The sequence below is a fragment of the Hipposideros armiger genome, unplaced genomic scaffold (genome assembly GCF_001890085.2).
Source record: "Hipposideros armiger isolate ML-2016 unplaced genomic scaffold, ASM189008v1 scaffold_161, whole genome shotgun sequence".
NCBI classification, from domain to species: Eukaryota; Metazoa; Chordata; class Mammalia; order Chiroptera; family Hipposideridae; genus Hipposideros; species Hipposideros armiger.
Window position 1 is genome coordinate 1749897 of NW_017731511.1, and position 14309 is coordinate 1764205.

Genomic DNA, 14309 nt, shown 5'->3' on the forward strand with positions numbered 1-14309 from the left:
GGTTAAATTCAGCACTGTGGGAGTCTGCGAGTGCCCTGATAAAAAGACCATTTTAGCAAAATTTAGGAAAAGTGCAAAAGTTAGATCTCATCTAAAAAGCTAGTTTTCTTTGTTAATCTCTGAACTGTCTTTTGTAGTTTTATTTTTTTAAGAGGATTTATATCGTTCTGTATTCACCAGCCAGTTAGGATTATAAACTGAAAATAGATCTTGGTTTTTTCCCCTACCTTGCAGTATGCACCGAAAGAGCATTTACACTCTAAATGTGTCAGGGAAGTTACATGTCCCAACCTGGATTGCTATGTGGATATCAGAAAGATACTTTTAAATTTGTCTTCGTCAAAATAGAAAGCTGGGATTTCTTTTTTAATCACTGCCTTTTGCAAAGTACAGACGCAGGAACTGGTATGTTAATTAGCTAGGTTAGCCTACTGCCCATGAAACACGATGCCCTAAAGTTGAACAGGGGGTGGAGCTGACATACAGATAGCACTAAATACTTCCTGAGAGAATAAGTGAGTGAAAACTGAATTGACCTGGGTCACGAGCAAGCAAGAATTATTAGAAAGGGCATGCTCATATGTGGAGCGTAAAACTGTTCTGTCCCTATAACAGCTAATGGATATTCTCTCTCGGGGATCTCATATTGTTTTTCCTTTGGTTTTTAAAATTATATTGAAAATATTACTTTCTAAATGATGCTTGTCTATCAGTTCAGGGACATTTTAAATTCGATTATTTTAATAATACTCTGAAGCTGCATTTTACTGAAATGATCACCTCAGCTTCACCTTTTTTTTTTTTTTGTCACCCAATTTTTGGCACAGTTTCCTATGTTAGTAATAGTCCTTCATTCTCAATCTTTAAAAGACAACCAAAATCAGTATAGAAAATCTCAATGCACAGGACAGAAAAGATTTTAAAGGGCCTACCATCAAATACGTTAGATTTGCATTTCATGTAAATCATCATAAAACATGTTTCCTCTGTCTTGATTGGCAGAACACACTAAGCAGAGTGAAGACCCAGCACAGAGCTTTCACGGAGCCATCACACTCTCACCTGGCTGGTCAGTCTCAGCCATTATGTACCTGGGAGCCTCCAGGGCCCAGCACCACTATAATCTGGAACCGTCAGCATGGCCCTGTCTTTGCCCTGGGAACCTGCAAATTTGAACAACCATCACATTTGGAATGGGGTTCAAATCATGGTCCCAAATTGAAAGTCTAGACAATAGCATGCTGAAATTGCATATTCATATCTACATACATAAACATAAAGACATATGTAAATTTTCATAATTTCTTAAATTTTAGCAAGGGTTTCATGCCCTCTACTGAGTTGTGTATGTGATATATGATCTGGGTGTTAGCAGGTCTTTCCAACACCATCCAAAAGGATCCACTGTTCTTGTTTCATTAAAACCCAGGTGATATTTTTACTACATAGAGTAATTTGCCTGATGAGTTCTGTATATCTGCAACCAGCACACTCTGCTCTAGAAATTTATCTTTGGCAAGTAAGTAGATAAATATCTTAGTTAACACAAAGAATTAGGTAAATGCAGCTAAAACTCTCAGGATGTTACGACCTTATACAAGTTGATTTGCTTTTGTGACAGTGCGCTTTTCCCACATCTGCAAGGACCGTTCTGGATATTCTTTTAATTGATAAGATCCAATGTGTTTTTGAGAATTTGGTGAAATTCAGAGATCATTGGATTGAGAATTACTGATTTGCATTCTAATTGGAGAAGGGATGTTATTCATTTTTTACTTCTAAAGTTCAACTGAAATCGAACACTTGTAAAAACTTTTTTTTTCATTATAGTTGACATTCAATATTATTTTATATTAGTTTCAGGTGTACAACATAGTGGTTAGACATTTATATAATTTTTGAAGTGATTCCTTGGTACTCACCTGGCACTATATATAGTTATTACAATATTATTGACTATATTCTCTATGCTATACTTCACACCCCCATGTTTATTTTGTAACTACCAATTTGTACTTCTTAATCCCTTCACTTTTCTCACCCAACCCCCCAACTCCCCTCCCATCTGGTAACCATCAGTTTGTTCTGTTTCTGTTTTGTGTGTTCATTTATTTTGTTCATTTATTTTGTTCGTTTATGTTGTTGTTTAGATTCCACATATAAGTGAGATCATATGGTATTTGTCTTTCTCAGTCTGACTTATTTCACTTAGCATAATATCCTCTAGATCCATCCATGTTGTTGCAAATGGTAAGATTTCATTCTTTTTATGGCAGCATAATACTCTATTGTATAAATGTACCACAATTTCTTTATCCAATCATCTACTGATGGGCATTTTGGTTGCTTCCATATGTTGGCTATTGTAAATAGTGCTGCAGTCAACATAGGGGGTGCATATATCTTTTTGAATTAGTGTTTTGGATTTCTTTGACTAAGTATCCAAAAGCAGAATTGCTGGCTCATAAGGTAGTTCTATTTTTAATTTTTTGAGGAACCTCCTTACTGTTTTCAATACTGGCTGCACCCATTTGCAATCCCACCAACAGTGTTTGAGGGCTCCCTTTTCTCCTCATCCTTGGCAACGCTTGTTGTTTGTTGATTTATTAATGATAGCCATTGTGACAGGTATCTCATTGTGGTTTGAATTTGGTAAAAACTCCTTTTCAATGAGGACATTTAACTGGCCTTGTTTGTGGGTGCCTGTTAGTTGCTCTAACTTTAATGACTCATTTATAGAGAGTGTTTTCTAAAGGTGCCCTTCATGAAAAGGACAAGTTTGGACTTTACAACAGCAATTTACTTAATTTATCTTAAATTTGGTTTCAGTGAGCAACCCTAATTAACCTGATTTTTTGCTGATAATCACTCTCAATGGAATCAAATCACAAATCCGGGGATGGATTGAGCGGCACCCAGAAGGAAGCAGCCCTCCGCGCACTGGTCCAGCGCACAGGATATAGCTTGGTCCAGGTAGGAACTTCTTGTGACATCTGCTGAGACCCGCCAATGAATTCACAGAGTAGTGGGAGTATTAGTTGTGCTAAGATGCTAAAATGGGAATGGTCAGTCATATAACTCTTCAGATGGATGTCCCTTTCCAGCGGTTGCATCATTTCAGTTTCATAGGTGGCCCTGCAGGTGATATTCTTTCTGCTCTGAGTCATTGACTCAACTTGAACTTGTCATTTGAAAGCAGAATCAGTGTCCACGGGCATAGAGACTATCCCAGTTTTGAAAGGCCATTTTAGTCAATGAAAAGGCAGCTGGAATTTATTGTCCAAGTCTGTCTGTGAAGCAGGAGTGAGCTGGTATTTCAAGAATCAGCAGAGAATAAGCTATCCAGGCACTAACCTTAATTTCTAGAGAGATGGGTGCAGATGTAGGAAGAATTCTTGATGTGCGGTCCAAGGACTGATGATTGGGTCAGCCTAGCTATTCCAGCACCTTCCTTTATAGCACCTACCCAATAGTTTAGGATAATATAATACTTTTTCTCCATGTTCAGCATTTTTGAAAAGGCAAACAAAATCGTAAACTGTCTATTCATAGATGTTGGTTGTTAAAAAGTATCTGTATAATATTGTCTTTATGATAACTCCTTTAGAGAGCTTATGATGCATCGAAAAACAAACTACGATGAGACATATAAATGATCTTATTTGAAGAAGTAATGTTGCTCTTTCTACAGTAAGACAAAATATTTTAATTCTCAGCTGTTGTCCTTTACCCACATAATTTTTCAACTTAACCAAACCTGTGTGCTGTTATCATGACATCAATGTCATATATGGATAACAATAAAATAGGCAACAGTGTCCCTTGTCAGACTGTCACAAGATGTACTACATTTAGTTTTCAACTAATCTTATAAGTCAAGGCATGCTTTTTTAGAGATAATATAATGCTCAAAGTTATTTTTTAATTCTTCACCCTAATGCAGAGTATTTATTTAGGCATTTTTAAGATTTCAGAAAGTATTATTTCATGGTAGACTTTTCAAAGTTTCATTTACAACATGGAAGGTACTATAGTATTATTAGTTTTAATTCTTAATAAAAGTCAAATTATTCTAGGATCAATATACTTTTAGAAGTTTTCATCTCCAAATTTAATATACTTCAAAATGAATGACTGACTGAAACATTTTTTTGTGCAGCCTTCTACCACATAAAGTGGTATTTTATAATTCATAGAGAACATTCTATATAGCTTACATCTATTAAACAGATACACTTAGAATAATTAATTTACATATGTTCAGGTACAGTTGAAAAGCATTTTTTTCTTTTTGTAATCAACACTTCCATACATGTTATAAAATAAAAAAATGTTTTTAAATCAGTTTTTTAACTTCTTTGTATCTGAAACATTCATGCAAACACGGTGTCAGTGGAAAGCATTTAAACACTTTGAAAAGCAATTTGTCGATATTTATATGTAAGAGTGTTACCCTTCTGGAAATAAATATCTAATGATCTAAAGTATAATGACTATATATATATATATATATATATATATATATATATATATGCCTAGTGTGACATTATTTATAATGTCTCAACATGTCACACCTAAATGTATAAAATGATGTTATTAAGTATGAATATATGCATATAATCATTATATTCAACAAGCAGAATTTTATGAGAAATAATCCTAAAATAATATAAATTGTCCATTTAATTTTATTCTGGGCACTGGTTCTTCCTTTTCCTCCAGATAAAATTCCCCCAGATAAAAGATCCTCCACTAATTGATATGCCTAGTCCACTACAATAAAAACTTAACTTCATGCAAAGTTATAGCTATTTCCCTTTCCCAACACTGTCAGGATAGAGTGCAATTTTTTTTTCTATTTTTCTCTCTTTTACACTTTCGGGAGCATAGTTTCCTATGCCAGTTTGCTAACTATAATTTCTGACTTAGAGCTGAAGCAGAAGAAAGGGATAAAGCAAAGGAAAGGGGACAGGAAAGTGCTCGCATGACTGATATTGGCATTAGCCTCTCTGGGCCTGGCAGGTCAGCTCATGGGATAGTTCATAGGATCATCAGAAACATCTTTAACTTTATGGTTGGGGAACCCTCACAAGGCTGCACTCCTCTCTGTCTGGTCACTTTCTTGAGCCTCAGTCTTCCTCTGCAGAGCTCTTTTTGACACTCCAAGTAGCCCTCTTAGAGAAGGTGGAAGATAACCCCTGATTCCTACACGTGGCCACTCCAGGCCCCTGAAAACACTCACACATTCTCTGACCCGACAAAATCCAGAAGCACAGGTGACAAAAAACCAGCCTTTCTTCTTGCCAGCATCAAAGTGGCCAACCAACCACTGCTCCCCAGCAGGTATCTCAGGAGTGAGTTAGAGCCCTCAGCCTAGTGTGCTCCCAAACTCAGAGAATACCAATCAAGCTCTTTGAGTGATTTGCCTCCACTTTCTCTCCCCTGCCTTACATAAATGGAGAAGTACCGGGCAATTCCTCCCAGGTAGGGGGAACCAGGATTCACAACACACCAGCAGTGCTCTCCAAATTATCTTTAAATAAATTCCAAACTTTCCTCTCAAACTCTTCGATCTTTTTTCTAAAATCAGACATGGAAGAGGGGGCAGTGGGTGTTCAGTTAAGAATGTAAAACATTTACACAGTTTCCTCCACCTCCCTGTCCTGCTTGGTGGTCCAATGACTTGGTTTCATATCCAAATCAGAGACCGAAAGAGTTCCATTCTATCTTAAAATCCTGTTACAATTAAATAGTATTCAGTCATTAAGTGATCATTTTAAAAATTCTGCAGGACAGGAAATTGTAATGTTATAATTACAGCTATGTAAAAAAATTGCAAATAACAATATATTTTTAAGAGACTCAAACAACAATGGAGATCATTTTACAAACCTAATGCTATGATTTAAGAACATTTGCATAATAAAGGAAAAACACCAATAGGGCTATGATACTTTCATAATTTAAAATGTTTTCAAATAAAATACCCCTAAAGATATATAGACAATCTGTGTATTACTTTGATCTTATATATTCAATTACATTCAGAAAATATTAATGAAGATGTAGATCACTAACAACAAAATAATACTAAAGATTTATTGAACACGTATTCTAATTGCTTTGTGTATATTAATTCACTTAATCCTTAAGACAACACTATAAAGAAGCTACTATGATCATCTTCAATTTTCAGATAAGAAAAACAAGGAACAAAGAGGTTAGCTAACTTGCCCAAGATTTAAAGGCTATAATTCCACTACTATTGGCCAAAATTTCTGGCAAGATTTATAGAACTAAGAGCTGTTAGAATATCAACTTTACGATTGCAGTTTTAGAGGTAAGCATGTTAGGGCATGCTAAAAATATTTTGTTGAGCCTAAATTTTGTAACATAATTACTTTAAATAATACTTGTCAGCAGAATGACTATTGGATCAGAAATTCTCCAATAATGTAGAAACCTAAAATTCTAAAACCTACTTCTCTAGATCTAAATCCTCTAATCAAGATGTAAATAGACACTTGATTCAGTTCAGTCATTTTGAGTGAAATGGAAAATCCTGTCTGATTTTGGCTGCAAAGCGTTGAAAATCACATAGGACTTCAAATCAGAGACTGATAGAGATTGGTCTCTACTACACACAAGTTGTATGATCTTGAACAAGTCCTTTACCTGTGCTAGGGCTTAATTTCCCACAAGATTGACTAGGGCACACTCCCACTCTATCAGACATGATTTTGTGATTCTAGCATCTGCTCAATCTAGTCATTGAACAGTGAACTGAACTAATAGGCTGGAAGAAAAGATCAACATGTATTGAAACACAGACTCAAAGCCTTTGTAACTTAGGGAAAATCCTTTAGCCTTCTCAATACTTCAGTCTTCCTACTCTGGATTAGAGGAAGGATTAATATGATTATCAAAAAAGGAGAGCAACATCAGGTTTACTTTTAAAAAATTAACCTCTGTACAAAAATGATGATAAACATCTTAATACAATTTAGGGAGCAAGCCTACCCATAAAATGATCATTTCAAATTTTATGGCATTTGCTATATTTGGGTTTGATGGATTTACTTCTATTGTATCTTGGCAGTCTGTGATACTGAATGTTGAATACTTGCAAAACAAGAATTAAAAAAACAGAGGTTGACGAATTTGTGCTCTCTTATCACTAGCAGGGCAAATACAGCTGTCAAAAATAGGATTTTGCCGGTTACTTAATAACGTGAGCCAGTCTGTTATATTGCACCTGATGCAATAATACCTACCTGTGAGGGTTTGAAAATACACTTTGTGATATCGTTTCTATGTAATTGGATATTTTGGGATAGTGATCGCTGAAAATGTTTATCAAATTACTTCAGAGAAAAAAATAAACAATACAATTCCCTGCATATAGTAGAAATTTAATTAATATTGATAAAAACTGTATAATGTGGACAAGTTAAACTTTCAATGTCATAGCTGCATTATGCCACATAGGAATAGTTGGGAAGTGTGCTGCAATGTTAACTTGTAAAGTCTTTGTCTCCAGGCAATGGAATTATGTGTGGTGCTCTTTTTCCTACTTTTTCACTTTTAACTATACTTCTCAGATTTTCCAAAACTAGCACATATCTTGTTGAGTGTCAAAGAAAAAAAAATCACATTATGATGATTCTCTCCTCAAGAGTGTATTAGTGATATGGGTCATAGACTCTGACATGTGATGCTCCTTCCATTTGGAGTTTTTCCTTAAAATGAGGAAAACACAATTTTCATAGATGAAGATTGTCAGAAAACTTTCTACCCAATGTGAGGTTAGATTACATTGATTTTAAATCTACTATAACTAAAACCAAATATATGTTTAATACAGATCACCCTCGAGTAGTCTGAATATTTTTTAAAAGTAGACTCAGGATACTTATATATTATTTTTAAATTATTTAAAATATGGCATGTATTAGCACTGTTTGTCCAATTATTGATAATCTGTTTTCTAAAAATCATTACAACACAATAAATTTTTATGAGGTTGACAGTTCCATTGCTTTCTTAATCCAATGGTTGTCCTTGGTGAACATAAAGGCTTTGGGTTTTGTTTTTGTTTTTCTGTTTTGTTTCTTTAGTCCTAATTCTTGAACACAATGTGTTGGTTGGTATGAGGCATTGTAGAACTATAAGATATAACATCTGACCTGAAATGCATATAAAGTAGTTGCAATGAAAGTAAATTTATCCAAAATTTAAACTGACAACATAAGATTGCATTAAATTAGTAATACAGGTGTGGGTGCTACTTTCCTATTTAAAACCCTAAAACTGACCATGCTCTTTGACCTTAGGAATGAGGATAAATATTTAGATATAAAGATGTTCATAATAGTGGAATTTATAATGTTTAAAAAGAAACATATCCTAAATGTCCAATAAGACTGATCACATAAAATATGATCCACCTTATATTTCCAAATTATATAGTTATGAAAAACTATAATTTCAAAGAAAGACATGGAGAAATGTCCAAATTTTAATGTTTAGTTAAAAAGCAGAATGTAAAACTACCTATATCAATGTCCAAGTAGTATTTTAAGAAATTATTCAAATGCAATAAAAATATTGGAAAAGAATAAAATGTAATCTCTGATTGGGGTAATGTTTTCTTGCTTGATGCTCTGATTTTCCAAAATTTCTACAGTGAATATGGATTATTACAAGGAAAAATCTCACATAGTGGAAAAAAATTTCTAAGGAGCATTCAGTTCAGAGTAAAAAAACTGGGAAAGCCAGAGGTGTACAAACTATGACCATGACTCAAACGTGTCTACAGCCTGTTTTTGTAGTGATTGCAGGCTATGAAAAGTTTTCACACTTCTAAAGGTTTTTTTTACGCCTACAATATCAACTATCTGGCCTTTTGGAGAAAAAATTTTCTGACCCCAACTCTAATCCTTAATCTAGTACTCTATGTTAGATGCTAATCCACAGTTTTAAAATTCCTCATCACTACTTAATCACAACAGTTGTAAAATGCACACCTTTGAGCAGTGAAGACATTAGTGTGTCTTAAATTCAAGATCCAGTAAGATTACAGCAGACGTATAAGTGGCCTTCATCCTTCTCTTTCTCTTAATCAGCCATCAGCCTGGTTTCCTGAGAACAATTTCATGAAAGTAAGAACAAAATACAGTCTTTAATTCCCACCCCTCAAGCTTTGCTTTCCATGCAAGTTCTTTCGTATGGAGTTTCAATGCAACCATATATTTCAATTCTAATGTGTTCAGTTCCTCAACAAGTACAAGTATGTACAAGCCATAAAGAACAAAGGATGGTGGTAGGTAAACATAAATCTGGTTAGTAGACCATCCCTTTCTAAGGTGCCCCAAATTAAGTTAAATCCACCATCTCTCTGGTTTGGTATAACGCACTTTAGTAATTTTACGTAGGTATTTCTCAAATTGCACATTTTTTTCCCCTACAATGCAATAAATATAAATAACTTGGGACGTCAGTGTGTGCCACTGGCTTCATCTAGATTAGCTCAGCAAGAAGCAGATGGAAAAACACTGTGTCATTGACATTCTTTTCCAACCAGCACGCAAAAATCCTGGGGACAGAAATAGGAATTTGACTTCATAGTAAAATATAGCTCCTGGGTCCTATTGTTTCTTCTATTGCCTGTTCTCACCACCTGCTCATGTCCCTGCTCTCCAAGGGCTTAGGTCCTTCACCAAGTACATGAATACTAATTCTTTAAATAGGTAGACTAAGCATGAGAACAGGATGGGATGATCAGACCATCCCAGGCATGTGTTTCCCTAAGCTTAGCACCCTAACCACCCACAGACCAACTTTACTTCCAAGCTCATAAGAAGCCTTGCTTCTGCTAGCCAGAAATGCCATTAGCATTGTATGCAAGACTCCAAATGAAGGGACAGTTCTGTGGATGCTTTTGTGGAAAATCTGTGTGCCTGACATATGATGGGAACTTCAGCATCCCAAGAAATAGAAATACATTCCAGAAGCTATTTTCCAACAGCAATGAATTTCTCCTCAAATAGCCTAATAGAGAGTTGGTTTCATATGAAGTCTTCAACATAAAGTTCAAAATCTTTGCAAACAATGTGTTATAGTGCTTTTGCCACAACCAGCAGCACATGGGGTGTTCCATTTTATCAGCTTAAAAATTGGTGTGAACTTCATGACTCATACGTAGAAGCATGGTCAGCTCTTTGGGACTTTAGACTTTGCTTGCAGGCAACTTCAGGATTTTTTAAATTGTTACCTGTTTAATACTAATCAGCAACCAAAAATAAGTGACTCTTCATCTTCAGATCCTAAAAGCTTACCACTATAAAATGCAAAAATAGCTTTCTAACATAGGCTGAGGAGTAAAAATGTGAGATTACAGAGCCTACAATTATGAATTTGCAAAGGCTTCAGCATTTGTGATCTTTTTAATAGTGTTTCAGAATTGCCTGGAGAGAGCTTAGACGATGTTAAATAATCTACAGACACAACATTAAATAACTTTGAATTTCATAGTGAGAAAATTATTCCATTTTTAATTCTTTCAAGCTTTCAGACGAGAAAAGTTAGTTGTTGGAGGTATGTCTTAAACGCCTATCCAGCCCCTGCTAATCTTTTTAAACCTAGAGAGCAGAACTAGGGCTCAGAGCTTTTAGCAAACAACGTCTAGCTAGAACGTGATCATGATTTCCCTCTTTTTAAATTGTTTTTATAATTTCTTCCCATTTGTGGGAAATGATACTGATACTCTACTTACAAGATTGATATATATTTTCTGCATAAGTTTCCTTAAGAAAGTGAATCAGTACAAAAACACTCATTCATTAATTAATGAAATAGGTGTTAAATGGATATATGCAATTGGAGATACGCTGATTTTAAAAATCCCTATGATACTTCCTGTAAGGATTCTATTGATTAACTCACAAAACATCCAATGAACATTTTCCCACATTTTACTATGCTATCAAAGTCAGCCTCCCTTTCACAAGCATCCTAACACCCTCACAAAGTATTTGCAATCATCTAATCAACCCAATTCTCTTACAAATGAAGAATTTAAAGTCAGGAAATATTTAATGCATTGCCAAGTTTCTCAGCTTGTCAGAAATTTAAATTCATGGGAGCATGGTAAGGAGAATAATGACTACAAAATTTCTCACTCTACAAAATTTATATTTCTCACATAAAAACAGGTGCATTAGATGGAATTTTCCCTGGCATATGTTGAACTAGGAAAGGACAGAAGAGCAATTACCCAAACTAAATGTTCTTTATCTGTACATGGATCAATGTTTTTACCTGCATGTGGACAGCTTCAGATAATTTAACCAGGTTTTCAACTGCAATAATATTAGTCAAGTCAAAAGGTAAATAAAAAATGAGTCAAGTAAATAAGTAAATAAAAATTTGGATAAACCTATTGAATCAAATATATGTTCCAAAAAGATAAAAGCCCAACGTGGATAAAGCGATCACCGAAGCTTTTTACCTAGTGATTCCTTGGATAGAACTGAGAGGTTCCTGTGGAACAGTGAGTCAAGACATAAGCCCACAGCCAAAAGTGAGCATGAACACAGCAAACCCTGGGATCAATACAGTAAATGTATGCTTTGCAGTCCAGCATTAGGTGAACTTTGTTGCAAAATATGAACAGAGGATCCTATAAGTGAGCTGGCATTTTACTTGTTCTCGTATGTATTAGAAACACACATACACACTCAAAAAATAAAAATGTTTTCTGAGTTCTAATTTTGTGTAAGGATATTCTTGAATTTAATGTTTCCATAAATTGACCAAAAGCTTGTATTATAAAAAGTTTTACAAAATACAAGTCATATTTAAAGCCTGTTTGCTTATGAAATATTGAGATGTTGAATTCGTAAAGCGTGATTTGCCACACATAATCCTTAAAAGTAAACGAGAAATATTAAAGATGATATTATTAAATGTATCATTTGATAAGAAATTAGTTCTGCCTCCATAAGACAACTAATAATTTGAAATGAAATTAGGACTATTTTCCTAGGTAACAGGCTTTTAATAGTCAGCCTGCCAAAGTGATATAGGAACAGATTCATAATTTGCTAATAGTGGTTTTCATGGGTAAACCATATCATACAATTTTTAAGATCAAGTTTGAGAGCTTTGGGTACAGTGAAACAAATGGATAAATTTTCAAGAGCTAAAAGCCATTTGCATCTTTCTTGGTGCATTTTGCTATCAACAAATGTTGCCAATAATATTATTTATTTAGAATTTGTTAAATCAACTCACTATTTGCATTCAAGTCCATTTTTAAAGTATACTTTTCTCACTTATGTAAATGGAAAAGCTGTAAGTTTTATGTAATAATTGTGTTTTTCTAATACATAATAAAATACATGCATAACTTCTAAAATAAAGCACTGGTCTATAAACTATGCCATATCATCTTGCATACCACATTTGCGAGAAACACTAAGCTATATGATGATAAATTTATATTTGTGTATTATGTTTGACCTAGCTTGTCCCCTCTTTGTTTCTAACTACAGTTCCACATTTCTACAAATTTCAACATCCTATTTATATCACAACTGTTATTGCTCTTTCTATTTTTAGAAAAATATTATTTGGCATCCATGTTACATATAACTTACAAAGACTGTAAAAAATAGCTAGTAAAGGTAATGCCACCTTCCACAGTTAAATAAATTCTGCTTTCTAAAACGTCCCATTCTAAAATAGATTTTACCAAAGTAAGTTCACTGATCTTAGCCAGATGTGAAAGTAAACAAACTAAACACACAAAACAGATAATTATCATTTTTACAGAATTAACAAAAGGAATATACCCTATAGCCCTGCCTATTGTCCTTAGGTGACAAAGCTATCATAAGCACAGCCAAGGTAAAAGTCACATCTAAGAGAATCTTTCTGGTATATTCTAGTCAAGTTCCCTCTCTTTGCCTTAAATCCTATCACGTAATGAGATGTATAGGTGGTCTATTGATAAGATAGACATAGAAATATTGTCTAATAAAGACTTTTTTTCAATCTTATAAATCAGTAACTGGGGACTATGGTATTAATGCATGAACTCTCCAGACACAGTCCAGAGAGAGCTTCAACTGGGAGAACAGTCCCCAGGAGTTTAGTCATAGAACCATTGTTCTGGAGATAGTCCTGGTGACTGACATACCTGTGAAGGCTAGAAATGCCACCTAGCATGGCCATATTGTCCAGTGCCTGACAGAACAGAAGCAGAAATAACTACACAATCATTGGAAAATGAATAGGAGAACATCTGAAAGCAGTTTAGTAAGAGAATATAGACAGTTTCTTTCCTTCTTGGTAAGAAAAAAAAAAGAACCGAAAAGAACCACAAAGATGATTCCAGATTTAGAATACAAAATTTCCAAAGAATCATTAAAGGAATTGAAATTATTACTCAGAAAAAGAAAAAGAAAAAAGACTGAATGAGGGTTCATTCATTCATGTTGTTCTAGTTTATGAATGAGCTCATTTATGGGAGACAACAAACCATCTGGTCTCCCTGTTTAGTGAAGCTGAACAAGGCAGTAGATAGATGGTCTACAACATGCAGAATTATGAGACTGGGAAGACTAAGAAGCAAAGTCATCATGACTTCTAAGGAGCACATATGCCTGATGTTCACCAGATCAGGACTCATAGGACCTTTATTCTAGTGTTGTCTGCAACAAATTAAACCATCGTGACTTCAAACAACTCATATATATATCTCTGGACTCAGCTTCCTCACCTGTAAAATAAACCTAGTGGGTTAATATAAAAATCAAAGAAAAATGATGTCATGATTACAAGCATGGACTTAGGATTTAAATTGCCTTTGTCACTTTCTGCTTGTATGACTTTGGACACATTCAGTGCCCTGGTGTCCTCATCTATAAATCAAAAATATTGTCACCCACTCAGGTTTGTTGAGAATATTAAATGAGTTAATACATGTAAAGCACTTAGCACAGTGCATAACTCAATTAGGGTTAGCTGTTGTTTCACCTGTTCTTTTTTGTTACTGTTTCTGTTATGTGCAAGGAACAGAAGCTAATTCTGGCTAATTAAGCAGAAAAAGGGGCTTATTAAAGGGGTATTGGTTCACGGAAACTTTGCATTTGGAGAACCAGATCCAAGGGCAAACTTTTAGAAACTGACCCCCAAACCATATCACAAACCTGGAATAAGAAAATGCATCCACCATCACCGAGTGTGCAACACTAAAGTTTACACCATTACAATTTCTGCAACAGGACTTAATTTTACTTTATTAT

The 14309-nt window shown here is 34.6% G+C and overlaps 1 protein-coding gene across 3 annotated transcripts in view; it reads left to right on the forward strand.

Annotated features, from left to right (window-relative positions):
• A1CF (APOBEC1 complementation factor) overlaps positions 1–14309 on the forward strand; it is a 73436-nt gene that overhangs the window by 24220 nt on the left and 34907 nt on the right. For 2 of the 3 annotated variants that reach the window (XM_019651521.1, XM_019651523.1), the window contains exon 2: positions 2830–2973. The exons of the other annotated variant lie outside the window; for it this stretch is intronic. In XM_019651521.1, coding sequence (XP_019507066.1) covers positions 2875–2973 — 99 coding nt within the window. In that variant the 5' untranslated portion in view covers positions 2830–2874. The remainder of the gene's footprint in view (positions 1–2829; positions 2974–14309) is intronic. 3 annotated transcript variants of the gene reach the window in all.